General features: G+C 50.2%; 1 protein-coding gene across 2 annotated transcripts; it reads left to right on the plus strand.

Annotated features, from left to right (window-relative positions):
- The first annotated feature begins 1,456 nt into the window (after nt 1-1,456).
- C17H10orf143 (chromosome 17 C10orf143 homolog) lies at nt 1,457-17,883 on the plus strand. 2 transcript variants are annotated; one of them, XM_054729168.1, is made up of 5 exons: nt 1,549-1,602; nt 2,100-2,338; nt 8,253-8,417; nt 8,526-8,588; nt 17,316-17,883. In XM_054729168.1, the coding sequence occupies exons 2-5, from the start codon at nt 2,189-2,191 to the stop codon at nt 17,343-17,345; spliced, it is 408 nt and encodes a 135-aa protein (XP_054585143.1). In that variant the 5' UTR covers nt 1,549-1,602; nt 2,100-2,188; the 3' UTR covers nt 17,346-17,883. The 2 variants fall into 2 exon arrangements, with proteins under 2 accessions (XP_054585144.1, XP_054585143.1); XM_054729169.1 differs by lacking the exon at nt 2,100-2,338 and having other exon boundaries at nt 1,457-1,602.
- Nucleotides 17,884-18,903: the final 1,020 nt, after the last annotated feature.

Genomic DNA, 18,903 nt, shown 5'->3' on the forward strand with positions numbered 1-18,903 from the left:
TTCTACCTTTTGTTATCATGAATGGTACTGTTTTGAACATGGGTATTCTAATCACTGCTTTCAATTATACTCAAAAGTGGAATTGTGGAATCATATGATAACTTTATTTTTAATTTTTTGAGGTACTGTCATACAATGCACCAGGAGTCCAATTTCTTCCCACCCTAGCCAACAATGATTGGCTTTTTTATTACAACCCTCCTAATGGGTATGACGTGGTATCTCAATGTGGTTTTGATTTGCATTTCCCTAGTGATTAGTGATGTTGAGCATATTCTCATGTGTTTATTAGCCATTTGTATTGTCACCTTTGATGCATAAAAGTTTCAAACTTTTCAATAGTCCAATTCAGGCATTTTCTCTTTTGTTGACTGTGATTTTTTTTTTAAATGTATCTTTATTGTTGAAAGTATTACCTTTGTCCCCTTTTTGTTGACTGTGTTTTATGCAAGACTCCATTTGTCATGAAAGTCTCCCTTTTTCTTCCACCGGTTAATGTATTTAACGTTTAAATAACGAGCACTTTAACTATCATTTTATTATTTTTAAAGTTTTTTTTTAAATTTTAAGATATTAAGAGTTCAATAAACATACTAGGTCAATAGGGTATAAATTCCCACTTGTCTTTGAAGTCAGAGTTGAGCCCACTCTCTCTCCCTACTGCGAACCCCAATACCTGTCATGATGGTGCCCCGGGGAAAGTCTGCCTTACCGTTTTTAACAAGGGTCACGAATATCTTTCCTCTAACATGACATACAGTAGGTGTATTTAGAAGGATGCGGTGTAGCTCTGCACTGTTTACCAGCGTCAGTCACCTGGGCACCCCTGCTCACCATGCACACAGCCGGAACCCCAATCCCCACGGTAGGGCGGAGAGGCCACGGTTTCCCCTTGTATACAATCCAAAGGCCCCGCAGCGCTGCCCGCAGCCAGCAGATTAGCATTGCCCCTAGGGCCTCCGGACCGGAAGCCACCGTGCGCCTGGCCAAATGCGGCTGGAGACCGTGGAGTCGCCCCACAATCGTCCTTGCCAGCTCCGGCCAGGAAGTGAGGCCTCCTTACTGGGACTACAATTCCCAGAGACCCCGCGGTCTCGCCCATACTGATTGGCTCGCTGCGCCTTCTATCAGCCAACCAGCCAGGAAGATGGCCAATTACGAGGGCGAGAAGGCGGGCGCTCCTCCCTCCGATCCAAGGTCTGCAGTCGAAGCGTGGTGGGTCCCTTAAAAAGTTAAGTTCTTCCGAGCTTCACGACTGATTCAGTGATTGCAGAAGCGACAGGCCGGCCCCCGTGGCAAAATAATGACCCGGGGCAGGCGTCCCTTCAGTCCAGAAGACTCTGGTCTCCGCTACTCCTGCCTGAAGCGATCGCCCGGCGGGACTCCAGGGGTCCGGCGGAGCCCCGCCCCCATTTCTCATTGGCTCCCTCGGGACACGTGGAGGTAGGGGGCGCGGACGCGGCGGCGTGGGCGGGGCGCCCGGCCTCTGGGGGAGATGATAGATCGTCCCGCGGACTCGGGCCTGTGGGTCGCATGGACACCCTGGCGCTGGGCCGGTGGCGTCGGCGGAGGCCGGAGGAGTTGCAGGTTCCGGGGGACGCGGTGAGCCCCCAGGGGTCTGGGCGTTGGGAACGGGAAGGCGGTGTCCTCGGGCTGGCCCACAGTGGGCTTCGCGTCTCCTGGCGGCCCCTCCTGGGTGGAGGCCCGGCTGGCAGCTGCCCGCGCGCACCTGTTGGGGCGGGGCCAGAGGTGGGCGGGGCCCTGGATGGGCGGGGCCCTCCCTCCTGCCGCGCCTGCGCAGAAATCGGGACTCGTTTGCCGCCGGACCCGCGTGCTGTCAGGGACTGCGAGACCCGTGTCCCTCTAGGTGCGCGGGCCTCCCTGCAAGGCTTGAGGACTCGGTGTCTGGGCCAGGGAGTGGCGTTCCTGCGTCCCGCCTCCACGTGCAGGCGTTGGGCAGACTGGTCAGTCCCGCCTGGGTTGAGTGTTCTGACCCAAGAGAACCGGGTGGGAGGCGATGGCGTGGGTGGGTGGTCGGGTCGGTGCGAGACTGGGAGGGAAAACAGTGTGGGACGTGGAAAGGCACCTCCCCTTTCCAGGAACCCAAAGAAGTCCGTGGTGTTGAAGCGGGCAGCATTCTCGTCTTCCGCCTCCCTCTGCGGATTGCTGGCTCCTCTCCACCTCGGGGATGCCGCGGTTCTGCCCCAGAGCATGGGCCAGCTGCCTGCACACCCAGCGTCGGACTTTCTTCTGTCTGCTTCTCCTGGACCTACAGGCTCCAAGAGACAGGATCTCGCCCGAGTCAATGCGGGCAGCGCGTTTTCAAATGTTTCGCCCAGTAGGATAAGTGGCTTAACTTTCTACCCTGCAGCATCTCTGTTTCCTCGCCACCCACTCACTGCCTGATCACGAGGCCAGCATCACTTACGTCACAGCCACACCCCACTTCCAGGGACCATGTGACTAGGGCACAGGTGTAGCTTCTGTAACAGGGCGACTTCATACCACATTGGCTCAAACAAGTTGGATTCTCTCACCCAAAAGTACAGAGGTGAGCAGTCCAGGACTGTGGAACGTAGGTACCCTACATACAGGTATGAGACTGCTGCTGCCCAGATCATAGACATCCAGGGAGCCCAGGTCCTTCTGTCTCAGCTCTGCCCCCACCCCCCCCCCCCAATGCTGTCCCCTTCTGAGGTCAGCACCGGCTCATCACTACAGTGCTCACATTCCAGACTGGGGAGTAAATAGTCAAGTGATGTGATCATACTGACATTTTGAGAGCTTCCTCTGGCAGCTGTGTGGGAAATGAAAGGGGGGGTGGTCAGAAGGAAGGAATGGGTTGAGTACATAGATCGGGGAGGTGACAGAGGCTTGGCTAGAGGACAGTGAGATGGTAGGAGTAGACAGCAGTATATTGTGGAGGAAGAACTGACAGGCCTGCTTATGGAGTGGATTACTGTGAGGGTCAAATGAGATAACAAATAGGGAAACGCCCTAAACCGTAGTTTTTTATGATGGGAAGGGATGTTTATTAGGTTCTACCTGTTGTAAGTAAATTTGTATACTCGCTTTCCTTAGGATTCTTAATTTTCACCAGGAATCTAGACTAATAAAAGGGTAATATGCTAATTAGACCGGAAGACCTTCCAGAGGGCCTTCAGGATGTCCTTCCAGACAAAGCCATGGTGGCGGCTGAGGCAGAGGCGGTTAGGGGCGATCAGGCCAGGAGGGGAGGGCAGTTGGGGGTGATCAGGCCAGCAGGGGGGCAGTTGGGAGTGATCAGGCTGGTGGGGGGGCAGTTGGGGCTAGTCAGGCTAGCGGGGGGGGGGGGCGGGGAGTTGGGGGCAAGCAGGCCAGCAGGCAGAGTGGTTAGGGATGATCAAGCAGGCAGGCAGGTGAGCGGTTAGGAGCCAGTAGTCCTGGATTGCGAGAGGGATGTCCGACTGCCACAGGGATCGGGCCTAAACCGGCAGTCGGACATCCCCTGAGGGTCCCAGATTGGAGAGGGTGCAGGCCGGGCTGAGGGACAATGCCTCCCTCTCCCCCCCCCCCCCCGTGCACGAATTTCGTGCACTGGGCCACTAGTATAACAGATTTATATTGTACTTGATAAATATTGCAAGCCTAAGGTTACTCCCCAATAAGTATAGTATGTGCATTCATGTCTTTTTACTTTAATTCGAAATAAAAGTGATTTTTCTTTGCTCTTCTTTGCTTATCTTCTTCTAGATAACTCGCTCTCATAGAATGAAGTTGGCATTCTTACTTCTGACCACTGGCTTGCCTTGCCTCCTCATAAGTTTCCTTCTCTTTGCCAGGCTAGAGTGTGGACAAGCACAGGAAGTTGAGTGTGGATGTGGTCAGAAAGTTGAGGAGTCGTAGACATGGTCAGAGCTGGATAAAGCACAACATCAAGATATTCAGATTTGGTGGACGTCCTCTGTGCCCTGCTAACGTGGGAGTTGATGGCGGGACTCCTAATTTCTGATCTTCTCCGTAGTTGACATGGTGCCAGATTTCACTGTGTTGTAGAGCAAACCTCCCTAGTGCAAGGTCATTTTCCAAATGAAAGTGTCATCGAGGAGGAATCTTTGCTTGATGGAAACCATGCTCTCTTCCTAAATGGCGGTCTGTAGGGCCTTATTAATCTTTCTCATCAGCATTAACGGTTCTGTACTCAGGGCTGATGGACGTCCGTATCAGCTACTCCATATCAGCAAAAGTAAACTTTCCTTACTGTGGTAGAATTAAGACCAAACGCAACTAAAATCCTCACTCAGCAAACTGTTTCTAGTAACTAGGACTCAATTAGCCAGCACTACACATTTAGAATACAAACGAATAAAGGCCATTAGTCAGTAAAAACCCTCAAAAATACCTTCAACCTGAAAGGTTAGATGTGTGTGTGTGTGTGTGGAGACTTACCATTAATTACATTGCTGAGTTCTAATGATTTACCTTGGTATTCTCATTCACGGTATATATGCTTAACTCATATATTAGCATATATATTATATACGTCTAGTTCAAGGTGTTTCATTTTTAAGAACGTGGCATGTTCTTGCCGTGCTGATGGAAGAGAACACACGGCGCTCTTCTGTCAGTGTTGGAGGACGTTGGGATCTCTCTTCTTCCTTCTCCACACTCTTCTCTCGTGCAGAGTGGAAGAATGGGCTCTGGAGCTGGCAGCCTGCGGGTTCAGCCGTAGCGGGTTCAGGCCTGTGCTCGGCGCGCCCTGTCCCTTGTCCTGTCCATTGGCTCCCAGGTACGTGGGGAAAGCATCTCCAGTCTGATTGCTGCGCCGGCTCGCTCGCATCAGCACGGAAGCCGAGGCTTTGAATTTCATTTCTGCCCGATTGTGAAACCTTTAACCCCTCTCCCCGCTCCTCCGCGTCCACTCATCCGGCTCCCTGGGCCCCATCGCTTCCAATAAAGAAGCAGGTCCTCGGCAACACAGGCGCGGTCGCACCTCCTCGGCGAGGGCAGCTGTCTTTCCCAGACCTGTCCACTTTGTCCCATCACTGAGGCAACAAGATACATATCTTACGTTTTAATTTATGCGTCGTATCAAGTGTCTTCTCTTAATCGCATTCCTGCTTCAGTTGTTCTCTGGCGAGGTTGCTGTTCGATTGATCTCCTTCAATTACTGGTAAGGAATGGGGTCTGTGTAGACGCGGGGTTTTGATTTTGTTTATACAGTGCGAGTGTCTTTATAGTCGGGCAGTACATCTCCATCTGCTTATGAAGGCTGACAGAGCCTCGCCAGAAGGAGGGGGAGAGAGCCGTGTCACGCAGGCATCCTGCGTGCGAGGCCTCTGCAGCCTTCCTTTTCCCTGGGCCCAGGCCAATCCGCGATGACCCGACTATTTGCCGAGTAAGTGTACAGGTCAATCTCATGCGGTCAGCTCTCAGTAATCCACAGTAAATAGCAGAAGACATGAATAATTTAATCCACTCAGCTGACTGAGCGCCATCAAGCCGGTGATCCCCACATTCCCTGGGGAGCCCAACCTGAACCCAGCACCTTGGTATCAGCGTGGGCCCTCCTTTCACCTGCCACAGAGGTGGGGAGCCGGCCTCCTCGGCCACCTGAGCCCCTCGAAGAGCCTCGGCTTGTCACCATGGATACTCACAAGTCTGCTGATCTTCACGTGCCGGTTGTTCTGTGACCCCCCCCAGAAATACTTCCAGATGTCACCCTGGAGTGCGGGGTGTGTCACAGAGGCAGGGGCTTCTGCCTCCCACCCCCCACCCAGCCCTGTGCTTTCCTTCTCAGCAAGTCCGATGTCACTCAGAAGGCAGGGATAGGAGGAGTGCTCATTGCTGAGTGATGCTGCTGATGGACAGTCCACGCCCATGTATAAAATGGCACGGGCCACGTGGCATTTCCGCTGTTTCCCTTTAACACAGATTATTTTTTAGTTAAATATTTGTTGTTGAAAGTATTACATCTGTCCCCCTTTTTCCCCCATTGAGCCCTTCCAGCGTACACCCACCCCCCACCCCAGGCCTTCACCACCCTGTTGTCTGTGTCCATGGGTTGTGCTAACACAGATTATTGAAAGCTGACAGTAAACCAGTTTTAACATGTCACGCCTCTTTTTTAAATTAAATTTATTGGGATAACAGTGGCCAATGACATTATATAAATTTCACGTGTCCAACTTTATCATGCAACATCTGTTCGGTGCTCGCCACCCAAAGTCTGGTTCTCTTCCTCACCACGTATTTGACCTCCTTTACCCTTTTTTTATGTCATTTTCATTCTCTTGGTTGTGTTCCTTCTTTCCCCAAGGCCCCTCACTAGTTTTCGTTTGAATTCTCCTTGGGTACTTTACAATTTATTCTTCATTTCTGACGTAATTTCGATTTCCCCTTCCATTACTTTCCTGGGTTCATTCACCTCTTTCCTTCTTCCGCCCTGTTTTTGTCCCTTTCTGTTTTTAATTGACATCTCTGATTCAAGGTGAATTTCGTCTCCTCCAGTGTTTGTTTGAATATGGTTAGTTACGTTTGCAGAGTATTGAACTACAGTTTTCTTTGGTTCATGGTGGTTTTTCAGGAGGGAATTTCTATGGCGTTGGTCTTTCTACAAGACCCTGGTCTGATGGCACCAGGTCCAGTCAGTGCAGCCGCTGTGTGTGCGTGAGTGTGTGTGTGTGTGTGTGTGTGTGTGTGTCTACGGGAGGGCGTGAGCCTCCTGATAGTATGGTCCTCTTTACTTGTAGGACCCGAAATTTTCCCTGTTTTTCTTCTGTTTATCTTCACCACCAGTTGCCAAAGGGCACTTCACCCTCCTCTTTCCCCTGTTTGCTCCGGAAGCTGTGAGTTTTGGAGAAGGCCTCTTTAAATGGGGTCTGTTCCTTGGAATTGTGTGGACTTTGAAATCCCTCCCCGCGTCCATGCTCTGGGCCACACAGGTACTGTCACAGCTCCTGCATGTCTGTAGTGGTCTCTCCCGGGCCATGGAGCTGGCTCTCACCCCTATGGTAGTGGCTCATCACAGAGCCCGCATCAGTGGGTGTGGGCTGGGAGCCCGGGGACCCACACTCAGGTTTGGTGGTGTTTCTCTTTTTATTAGCCTTATTTTCAGATTTGGGCATCCTCTGTCTTTAAGTTTTGCTCAGGGTGTGGTTTGGTGTAGAATTTTGAGAGTTTTGCAGGCTTTAGTTTCCTATCATTTGGGAAGAACTGTAGGAGGAGGTAACTGTATACCGGCCCTTGTCTTCTGCCACCTAGATAGAGGTCAAGCGCTTACCCCGAGGAATTACTACCAAGTGGCTTAAGGGCCTCAGAGTTCAACATTTTTCATTTTAATCTCTACGTATCTGTTTTAAGGCATGTTAGAGAATAGTAGAACCAGCAGCCTAAACCTCTGAGATAAAGCTTCTATATTGAATAAATCCATTAAATAAAAAGGTGTCAGTTTAGAAAATATTAAGTCAATAACAGTACAGATAATGAATAATTTGGCACAAATCATGATGAGGGTTTGCAAGTGACTGAAGAAGTTGTAGCCACGGTGTCACGGGCAGGAGCTGTCGAGCAGCTGGGCCTGCAGGCTGCCCAGGGATCCAGAGACCCCTCTGGGGCCGGGCAAGGCAGTGACATCTAACTCTGTGTCAGCACACGTGGTCCCGCACAGTACACAGCCGTGGCACTTGGAGAGTAATTTTTCCTGTAGCTTTAGGGGGGTGCTTTCGTAGTTTACCTTTAGCTCAAGTGGAAGCAGAAACCAAATGCTAACTTTCCCAAAGGTTGTCAGTTAAGACTGGGTGCGCAACTTGTGAAATAAAATTAACTTGGTCTTCGGTGTCCGTAGAGAAAGAATTATTCACGTGTGGATTACTCCTGTTGTGTGGAAAAAATGTGCCACTTATTACTAGCAGAATGTGTTGCAGCATAAAACTAGTTTCTTGAACAAAATTTATGGGTTTTGTGCATTTTCAATATCAATAAACCAGTCACAATAGTTTATGACAAGATTTTCTGCTCAAATTGTTAAAAATGACTGTTTTAAATCTGTAAAGCTAAGTAAATACCAGACAATTTAGGAAATAATGAGGTTACATGTAATTGATGGTGGTTATTCCTGAAGATAAAGTTTAAAGTCACCTCCTCAAATGTCCTATAAACTTGCCAGCTCCACAGGGTCTGTATTTGCAGCTGAAGTTTTCAGGAAGAAAGCAAATGTAATTAGTGCCGTGTGCTCTACGAGGCCATCTCAAGTGCAACTTGGTTCGTTCCAGAAGCGGGTGTGCCGGAGCTTCGAAGCAGCTGCGCCGGAGCGGGGCTGTCCCCAGGTGAAGGCCAGCGCCCTGGTGTCCTGGGGCAGCCGGGAGCTGGAGGCGCAGCCTGGAGGCCGCCCCCCTGCGCCAAGGCCGGCCAGCGGCCAGGGGCCACCACGTGTGGGGGTAGGTTCCTGTTCCTGCCAACCCAGCTGGGAACCCATTGAAATATTCCAATAAAAAGTGTCAATAACCGTGGTTCTGATCCGTCTGCGGCTGTGATTTGTCAACCAGGTCCCTCCGCCCGGTGGAAGGAGCCCCGCCCAGCCCTGCCTGAGATGTATTGCAGGAGAGTCTGTAAGTGCATTCACCTTCTTGTGTCACATAAAGGGTAGACTTGTTCTTAAATATTAGATCCATAAAACAAAGTTAATAAAAAAGGCAGTTACGCTTCTCAGGAATGAGGGATGTAAATAAAAAGGTGCCGTTTGATTTAAGCTTTTCTTAGCGTTCTACTGGGGTGCGAACTAATTTGTCTCCAGCTTCAAGTTGGAAATAGAAATTGCAAATATGTTTAAAATTCTTTTTAAAAGCAGGGTTCAGGGAAGGGAACAGGCCGCTGCGTGGGACGAACACAGATCTTTTGAGGACATCCTGGAAGAAAGGCCTGCCCTCATTTAATTACCCAAATAGGAATCGGTGTTGTTTTTTCTCCTCTCTGATAAGCTTTTCTTTCAGGTTTCCATAAACTTCCCATAAACCAAAGATTTCAGGAGAAATGCAGTATTCACACCATTAATTCAAAGTCAAGGGCGGTCTAACACTGCCAGGGCCGGGTTCTCAGTCTCCTGTGTCAGGTGGAATATCATAAAGTATACATTAGCATAATCATGCCTTGGTTATTAATTTTGAGCTTATTCTAAGAACAAGTTAATATATCTTTGATAACCTCTGTAATTCTTGGGGGTTTTTCAATTTAAAAATTGGAATCTTAATATTGTAATAAAATAGAATTATGTTTAATTTTACGTAGAAACCAGGAGTGTGTGTGTGTGCGCGCGCATGTCTGTGTATTTCTGCTTTTGCTCCTTAAAGATTTTTACAGAAGCACATTGTTCTGATTTTGATAAGCAAAAGATTGAGTCAACAAATTAGATCTTCAGTGGACACATTGCAAGTTATTATGTTTCACAGTGATTGGCAACGATTTTGTTTTATTCCAAGAACTGAAAGTGTGTTAGTTGTCACCTCTGTGCACCTCTGCTCATGTGAAGTCATCAGTCAGGTATTAAACAAAGCCCCGCGTCAGACTCGCCCGCCAAGGCGCGCTCTTCTTCCTCGGGGCTGTCTCTAGGAAGCTCTGCTCTCGAAGGTGATGGGCTTCCGCACAGCGGGAAGGCAGAGAGCCAGGGCTGGAACTTACTCTGCTGAGGATGGCTCACGTGACTGCCACACGTACCGTGCAATGCAGAGAAGTAATATTTACCTCGAGGAATGTGACCCTTTCTGGGCCCATTGCTTATTGCTGCTGCCCTCCCTTCTCCTCCCATTTCAGTGTCTCCCAAACCCCCCCCATGGGGCACACCCTGGGAATGAACCGTGGATCTCGGTGCTCTCAGAGCTGTGCGCTGGCATGAGAGGCTTAAAGGAAAAAAATTTGGCTCATGCAACTGATTGGATCATTTTGGCTAATATTCTGTTTGAACAACAGTACCTATTTGATTAGGGTTTTTCCTTCCTTTGTAATTCCCCAAGCTTGCCTCTGTTAGGTTTCATAGGAAATGAGTCTATGAGCAGAAAACCTATATTGATATGTAAATATATCAGTTTTTGGTTAATGCTTGATATTCTTTTTCATCTAAATTTCAGAAACCGACTTTAAAAAATCAGTTTCTCTCTATTTGTAGTTATTTTCAATAAAATTTCACCCAGCCTTGGGTGATTTAATATTTACACCCACTATTTCTAAAAGTCTTATGTAAATAAAGATTGAAATATGAATTCGAAAAGTCACACCTCTTGATATTTGAACAGACTCTAGCTGCATATATCTTCTTTTTCTAATAATATGGCTACTTCCCCTCCTAAGCTTTTAAAATAATAAGACACTATTTTTGCATTTTAGAACATTGAAAGTCCAGTGTTAAATAAAAAGCAAATAGTATTTTTAGCGATGCAGGATCCCAGGGAGCAGTGCTTAACACAGATCACCAGTGGGCATAGCCCTGCATGTCAGACGGCTTCATTAAACATGCCATGCCACGCACCAGGCCGTGCCACACACCAGGCCCCGCCACGCTCCAGGGCGCGTCAGGCACAAGTGCCTCCCGCCCGGGCCCCGTCCCCACCACTGGCCCAGGGGTAGTTTGTGTGGGTTTCTTAACGGGGATCTTGTGTGATTGTGAGCTTATTTGGTGCTTTCCCCCAGGAACCCCTTCACATCCTAATTCCCTGGTATTTTTCTGATCCTAGTGGAGTATCAGCTGATCAGTTCTGCCCTGAATTGTCCGCGTGGCTGTCTCAGCTCGGTGCCCGCGTTCCTGTCCTCCTCCTGTCCCTGAGCTTTTCCTTATTTTTATCACGAGTCCTTTCTCACAAATGCAAGGTCTTGACTGCTCACCTCAGCCAGGATCTCCCCCAGACCTTCTCGTGCTCGGTCACAGTTACAATGACCACTGTTCCAGTAGTCGCTGATGTCGTTCTTTGTCGTAGTCACCGTTAAGGTTGAACTCATATATATTGTTGTTTGGAAACATCTCTCAGCCCTGAGTTACTGCTCGTGTTACTGACAGTTGGAACGGAACCGTCCTCACGTGGTAGGACATGGTATTATGTCACTCGGGGTCTCTCCCCGACACGGGCCAGGCTGCCCTCGCTCTGTGCACCATCCCGTGCTGCAATCTGGCAGCATTGCCAGCCGTCGCTGTCATTGGCAGGCTTTCCTTCCTCAGAGGTTCCAGCGCTGGACCAGGGCCTTGGAGCAGGCTTCCTTTCTCGGGCCAGCTCAGCCCACAGGGTCCCAAGTGTGACCAGGAAAGCACACCGTTCGTTGTAAATTCAAACCCGTTAAATGAAACCTCAGAAGGCTGCCAGAGCTCTCCAGGATAATCCAGAAAGACACATGAAAGGGGTGGCATGATAGGTACATGGGAAGGGGGTGGCCTTGTAAGACAGAAACCATGGGAAGGACAGATTGGGATGGTAGTTGAGGGGCAGGTCTGTATTCTCAGCACCAAGTGTTCGAGGGGGATCTGGCTCCTGACACTCTGTAGCCCTTCAGGGAAGGGGCCACCCTCAGATTTCCCTGGGTCAGCGGGACAGTCAGTGGCCTGCTTTCTCTCAGCTCCGTCCCCCAGCTTTGTGTCCCCTGCGCTCTTGTGGAGGCTGCATTTCCGGACTCCCTTGCTCTGGTTTCTGACAGTGGACACCAGCGTGGTCGGAGGGGGGTGGCAGCCGGAGCATTTCTCCCTCCTCCTTCCTTAAGGGCAGCCTCTCGGTGCCTCCCCCCAAGGTCCCAGCTCCTGCACAGGGTCCCTGTGGTCCCAACTCTTGCTGGCCCTCCCAGCCCACACTGGGGCTTCCCGCAGTGGGATTGCTGGGTTGCCTCCCCCTCCCCTGTGTGGCTAAGATTTCTTCCACCATTTGTGTACTGGAATCCCGTGTTAAATTTCCTGTGTTGGAATGCCTAGATGGGACCCACCTGGGCTAATCCGCTAATGCATGGACAGTTTCCCTGGAAAAGAAAAGATAGTGTTTTGTTTTTTTGTTTTTAGCTAATCCTCACCAGAGGATATTTTTCCATTGATTTTTTTTTCTTTTTTTAGAGAGTGTGGAAGGGAGCGAGACACAGAGAGAGAGAAACATTGATCTGAAAGAGACATATCCATCAGTTGTCTCCCGCACGTGCCCTGACCAGGGCCGGGGATCTAGCCTGCAATCCATGTATGTGCCCTTGACCGGAATCAAAACCCAGACCCTTCAGTCCGAGGGCCAACACTCTCTCCACTGAGCCCAACTGGCGAGGGCAAAGACTGCAGTTCTACACGCAGGCCTCTGGGCCTTTGTGCCTCCCCTCGGGCTCAGGGTCTTGGTCCGGGCTCAGCGTTTGGAGTGTGGCAGGGCCAGTCCTGGCTGCGAGTCACACGGGTGGGGCGGGGGGGGGGGGGGGTGTTAAATTGAAAAATGCAGTCAGGCCCTCTACTATGGCCCATCACTGGGGTTCCTTCGCTTTCTTTTACCTGGCGTTAGTGGGCTTTACTGCCCAAACTGGAACCCAATATGGAAACCATGATTGTTGGTATTGCTGACCAGCACCCCACCCCCACTTCCCAACGAACTGATTTGGGATCCTAGCCTGTGCGTGGGGGCCGAGGGCAGCTGCTGAGGGAGTGGTCTTCATCAGCCTCTGTGCTGCTCACTGTGTGACACTCGCTTTTCGACTCCATTGCCTGATGGCGGGGCTGGGTCACGGCAGGGGTAGGAATGGAGGGCCCGGGAGGGGGTTGTCGGCTCACTGTTGCCCTGTAGGGACAGCAGGAGGAGCCAAGCGTGATGATGACTCTGATTCTAAATGGACATACATTTTTTTGTACTTTTATCTCCAAGTGGGTGACCTTTAAAATATTTGCTTTATTTGTTTGCCTGCCTGTCTCATTGGTGATTGCTCTGCACGCCTGCAGCGTCTAAAAGCACGGAGGCAGAGCAGGAGCGGACCCAGGCCCGGAAGCAGGACTCTGCCTGTCTCCTGTGCCCGCCTGTGCTCGATACCGCAGGCCCAGGTGTCAGGCCGGGACCAAGGCCAGGGAGGGAAATGTGATGTCCTGACACAGATTAAGGAAGATCGATGTGCAGTGGCTCGCTCCGTGTGTCCTGTTTCAACAGCTACTTCTTGTCAGTCCTTTATTCTTACGTCCTGAGAGAAGAAAACGCAGTCATGGAGTTATCAACAGGATTTCATTGATCATTCTGTAAGAATGGAATTGTGCTCCGTGCCTTTCCCCCCTCGATGTGTCAGGGATCCTGAGTTCATCGGTCTGACCCCGTCAAGTTAGAGATAAGGGCAGTGAGGTCCACAGGGGTAAGTGATTGGCCTGCCAGGCAGCGTGGTTGAGAGGGAGGCTGGCTCCAGCACGCACTGCGCCCTCCCCTCCTGTTCTTCTTGGCTGGTGTGTGTGTTTACAGCCAGTGTGCCAGCATCACTTCCCAACACGGGGTGCAGCGGCCTGCTCCGACACCCCAAGAAGGGCAGCAGGGAGGCTGTGGGTCTTCGTGGACCTCATTCCCAGACACAATGAGAGCTGCTTGGCTCAGGCGCAGGGCTGAATTATTCAAACTGTGAACGAATAAGCTGGCCAAGGGGAAACTTGGGCTGTGCCAGTGCAGCCAAATGTGAATCCCCAAATGGATGCTTTTGAACAGACTCACTGACACAGGCTTCCGATTGAGCGTGTGATAGAGAAAGCTTTCTCTGGAACGTGGGTACAGAAAAGTAGTGGTAGAAAGGCTTAACTTGGATCATTGCTAGGCTCTGAGAAAGAGCGCCTTCAGATGAGGAGACGAACAAAACAAACACCTTTCTCTAGGAGTGAAATGTTACTCTATGAGGGGATGGTGGGATGGAATAAAAGGAAAGTTAGCACTTGAAGAACAATGCAGTTTAGACTTCTTATAAGCATGCTGGACTAAGCTAACGCAAACGTGTCCCTCCTGCTCAGAAAACATGAAGTGCACAGTTAATCCTGTAAGTGAAGAGGGAGCACACAACACCCCTGGCCGCTGTCCTCCGCCTGGGCCTTTGTTGGGTTTGGCCCGGGATTGGTCCAGGGGCTGGGGGCTAGGATTCTAATTTCCAGTGGAGGTGTGGGAGCCGGAATTTGCATAAAGCTCAGAGCCTTGAAGACCTGTCTGGACCTTAGGGCTTAGAAATTAAAACACCAGCCGTGCATGGGGTTGGGCTCCCGTTTTAGTCTCTCTCAGCAGCACAAGAACCAAAAGCCAAACATTAGCATAAAAACAGGTACAATTGTTGAAGACATTATGGTCTTTCATCGTGACGAATGCAGAATTATCCTGTAGGCGTCCCCCACCGGAGCACACAGGATGCAGAGATGGAACAGCAGCACATAAACAAACCAGCCATGGTTGGGGTAGGGGGTCAGGAACTACAACAAACAGGAGAATACAAACCTCCAAGAATCTGAAGTAATAAATGAAGTTTACTATAAAGATAAGTATTTTAATTTTTAAAAGTGATCAAAGAAGAAATAGAGCCATAATGAAAGAATAGAACAGTATGGAGAAAAAGCAATTGGAAGATTAAAAAAAAATAAAAAAACTTCTTAAAGTGAATGATATGGTCATTGAAGTTAAAGAAAAAAACCATCAGATTAGACACAGTTGAAGACCAAATTTGTGAATCAGAAGATAAATCAGGAAAGTTTCTAAAATGCACTAAGTGAAATAAGTGGAAAGTAGGAAAGTGTTTAGGAGTCAGAGGAAAAAATGAGAAGATCTATTAGGAAACCCAGAATGGAGGAATATTAAAATGGGAGAGGAAAAGAAAATAAAAAGATTTGAAAGGAATAGTGACTTTTAAAAAGATAATGGCTGGGAATTTCCTAGAACTGGAAGAAAGCCAAACAGGTTTGAAGCAGAAGAACAAGATGAGGGAAATCACCTATCAGATATCAAGACATATGACAAAGCGGCGATAATTAAGATGATGTGTTATTAGTCCAGCAATAGACACATGGACCAATGAATAAAGTCAAGGGCTTTAAACAAACATATATGGCAGCTTATACTTTACAGAGAAGATATTGCAAATCAGTTGGAAATGACAAGGTATTCTGTAAATTGTGCTGAGAGAGGCCCTGTCTTATCTCTTGACCCCATCCACCCCTCTCCCTCGCCCCCAGCAGCTCAGAGTGAGCTTTCCAGACGTCTGTCTGACCTCACCTCTACAACTCTGACACCCAGAGCTGCTCTTCCCTGCTGCTGCTGAGGGTCTCAGGACAAGTTTCTAGGTCAAAGAAGTTTGAGAAATGCTGAATTTTTTTCCTCACTTCTTTTTTTTATTATTATTTCTCTTTCTTTAATATATTTTTTATTGACTTCAGAGAGGAAAGGAGAGGGAGACAGAAACATCAATGATGAGAGAGAATCATTAATCGGCTGCCTCCTGCAGGTCCCACAATGAAGATGGAGCCGGCAACCCAGACATATTCCCTGACCGGGAATTGAACCATGACCTCCTGGTTCATAGGTCAACACTCAACCACTGAGTCATGCCGGCCGGGTCCCACTTCTTTTTTAAAATATATTTTTATTGATTTCAGAGAGGAAGGGAGAGGGAGAGATAGAAACATCAATGATGAGAATCATTGATCGGCTGCCTCCTCACTCCCCACACGAGATTGAGCCTGCAACCGGGCATGTTCCCTGACCGGGAATTAAACCTTGACTTCCTGGTTCATAGGTCAACGCTCAACCACTGAGCCACGCCAGCTGGGTTTCCCTACTTCCTGTAGATTTGCTGTGCATTAGACAAGTAAAGACGCTGAGACTCACAGTGAAGAAACCTGTTCATTTCCTTCCGTGTCCTCTTGTAAAGAGTGCTCGTCACACATGGACTTCCGAGACTGTGGGGAAGCAGCCTGATGGGTAAACGCAGCCCTGCAGTCATCATGGTGCCCAGGGCCTTCCACAGTCTGGGCACCGCTGGGCTCTTCAGGCATCACTGCCCGTGTGCGGTGAAATCACAGCCTCTCCAGTTCTGGAACGTTCTGACCTCATGCCGTTCTCACTGCCTGGGATGGCCTCTCCCACCCTGTAAGGCTCTATTCCGCCTTCGTGGTCCACTCGGGACACCTGGCTTTGTGTGAAGCCTTCCCCGGCCCTCATCAGGTGGAGTCAGTGCCACCATAGCTTCGTTCCCATCACCTGAATGAGCCATCCTGTGTGACGCTGCTGTCGGTCAGGCCTGAGTCTCTCCTATTGGTCCCCGTGGCTTCGGGCACACCTGCCCACCGGGAACTGGGACACCATCGTGGACCTGGCTGCTGTTCTCCCTGCCGCCAGCCTACACCAGCCTTCCTGGCACCCAGGGGCCCACTGCCATCACAGTGTGGTCTCGGGGAGCAGGGCGGCCTCTGCCGTTGGGCCACGGAGCCACGCTGTTCCTGCGGTATTATGGCCAGGTGTGACACAGGCTCCTAAATGCTGGGGAGACCTCCTTTCACGGTAGCACAGTGTCTGGCCACCTGTCTGCCACCAGCCGTCTGGCTCCCCAGCTATTTCTGCGGAGAGGTGAGGAGCTGCGAGGCCTGGTCCAGGAGACAGGGCAGAAGGCCGTGGCCGGATGGTGATGAACCTGGGCTACTTCCATGTCCCATCCCCCCAGGAGCCACTTTGGTGTTGAATCCCGATTCAGTATTTGGACATCATTTTAAAAAATTCTATTTTATGAATATCTAGATATTTTTATTCTCCTTTTTCCTCAGAGGCAAGAGAAGAAATAACATTTATTAAGAACATTCTACATACGGGCACTGTAGGAAGTGCTTTAACTATATTAACTATAATATTTTTATATTTATAGGCATACCCCGTTTTATTGCGCTTTGCTTTATGGTGCTTCACTGATACTGATTTTTCTTTTTTTTTACAAATTGAAGGTCAGACCCTCCACCAGCAAAAAGGCTCAGATGATGCATAGTATCTTTACCGATAAAGTATTTTTTAATTAAGAGATACGCATTTTTAGGCATAGTGCTTTTATTACACACTTACTAGGCTATAGTACAGTGTAAACAACTTACATGTGCACTGGGAAACCAACAGATTCGCATGATTAGTTCTGTCGCGATCCCCCCTTTATTGTGATGGTCTGGACCCGGCCACCGTGTCTCCGAGGTCGGCCCTGTACACTCCGGAAGCACGCACCTGCCTCAGAAATGAGGCCTCATTCGCCGGGGTAGCGTCACTTCAGGGGTAGCAGGTCTGTGTGTCGGCGAACACGCAGCCACAGTAGATGAATTTCGTCCGTGAAAATTAATTCCCACGTGTGCTGTTTTGTCATTTTAGGGCCACTTTAACCATACCGAGACGCATTAGAAGATGGGAGATGGAAGAGGAACATTCCGACTTTGAACCTCCGTGTGATGGCGAACGTAAGCCTTTACGGATGGGTGTGGGTGCACACCTTTCCACCGGATCATCCACGTTGCCATCATCCAGGTAACCCACCACCCTCCGCGACCCCGCCAGGAGGACCCTGTCACTTCCCGAGAGACTGCGGACCGCTAGCGCCTTCTGAGCCGTCTTCCCATGCAGCCCGGTGGAAAGGAGGTCCATTGTGTCGTTGAAAAGTTCTGAAAATTTCAGTCATGGAATTTCCTGTGAGGTTGGAGAACCCTGTGGCTTCTGGAACCATATCCAGATGTGGCCTCCCTTTTGTACTTCCCCGTGGCTTTGTGGGTGTGTCCAGGGCTGCTTGTGCATTCTTTTTAATGAAGACTTATTTTTATACTTAAATGTCCCATCATCTTAAAGTGAATCTTACCACGTGCTGGTGTCCCAGCCGCTCTGGGTGACTGTGCCCCTGAAGTCATCAGGCACAGGGCCCCTTGACATTAAATGGCAGTTTCTCGTTTTCTTGGGTTTTCGGTGTATCGTCTGACTGCGGAGACCGGTGTCGTTTGCCCTGAGTCGGAGGCTTCCCGGGTGTCCCCGTCACCTAGGACGAGGCCCTAACAAATGGAGCTGGTTAAGGGATTGCTCTCGGTTCTTCCCCTTCCCCAACCAGAGGCGGACGGAGCCCCTGAGCTCAGGTGATTTCGTTGTGTTACCCACGTGGGCCGGTCCTCTGCCGGCCACCAACCCTCCCCCTTGGCGCTCTGAGGAGCCCGAACCATAGACAGTCAGTGTGTAGTTGTGGAGGGAACGCACATCGGAAAGACAGACAGAAGGGGACAAGGCGCCGGAGGACACTAATAAATGCCGTCTGTGATGTGGGCTCTCAGAACCGCTGGAAAGGAAGCTGGCGCTCCAGCCAAGCCAATGGCCGAGGCAGTGGCGGGAGGAAGGGGGGACCTGGGGGTGCAGGTCATGGGGGAAGGGGTGCCTGCTCCCAATGCCTGTCCCCCCTGGCCAGTGGATGGGGTGCCCACAGACTGGGGCTCCATCCTTGGCTTTGGTGGGTGGGGCCAGGGGAGGGACACAGCCAGACCAGCCTCCTCTCGTCCTGCTGTCGCCCAGCTCGGAGAGGGAGCGGGACAGTCAGTGATCCACAGAGATGGAGGCAAAACCAAATGCCATTGTGCTGAGCCCGAGGGTGACGCATGGAAGAGAGAGCTAGGTCCTTGGGAGGATGCTGCGAGCTCTGTTGGGGCCTGAGGCGCCTCTGGGAAAAGCCGAGCTCTGGAGGCCCTGGGTCTCCCCATTGCCCACTATTTCCCTACCAAGCACCCAGCCCCCCCAGGCCTGAGTGGACACAGGATGAGAGAGAGCCGATTACCTTCATGACCCACGCAACAGCTATGACGCTAACGCGGTAACAGAGTGAGCGCTTAGGTGCAGCCAGCATTTCTCTGGCACAGCCTTTGACGGACACATGATTCCCATGACGACGCCGTGGGCATGTTCCAGCCTCGCCCACTTTACACATGGCACC

The sequence above is a fragment of the Eptesicus fuscus genome, chromosome 17 (assembly GCF_027574615.1).
Source record: "Eptesicus fuscus isolate TK198812 chromosome 17, DD_ASM_mEF_20220401, whole genome shotgun sequence".
Classification (NCBI taxonomy): domain Eukaryota; kingdom Metazoa; phylum Chordata; class Mammalia; order Chiroptera; family Vespertilionidae; genus Eptesicus; species Eptesicus fuscus.

Bases quoted from the DNA above. Each gene is read 5' to 3' on its own strand.
- C17H10orf143 (XM_054729168.1), top strand. From the start codon at position 2,189: ATGCCGCGGTTCTGCCCCAGAGCATGGGCCAGCTGCCTGCACACCCAG. The intron at 2,339-8,252 runs GTAGGATAAGTG...GGTTCGTTCCAG, and splicing joins GTTTTCAAATGTTTCGCCCA to AAGCGGGTGTGCCGGAGCTT. The intron at 8,418-8,525 runs GTAGGTTCCTGT...TTTGTCAACCAG, and splicing joins AGGGGCCACCACGTGTGGGG to GTCCCTCCGCCCGGTGGAAG.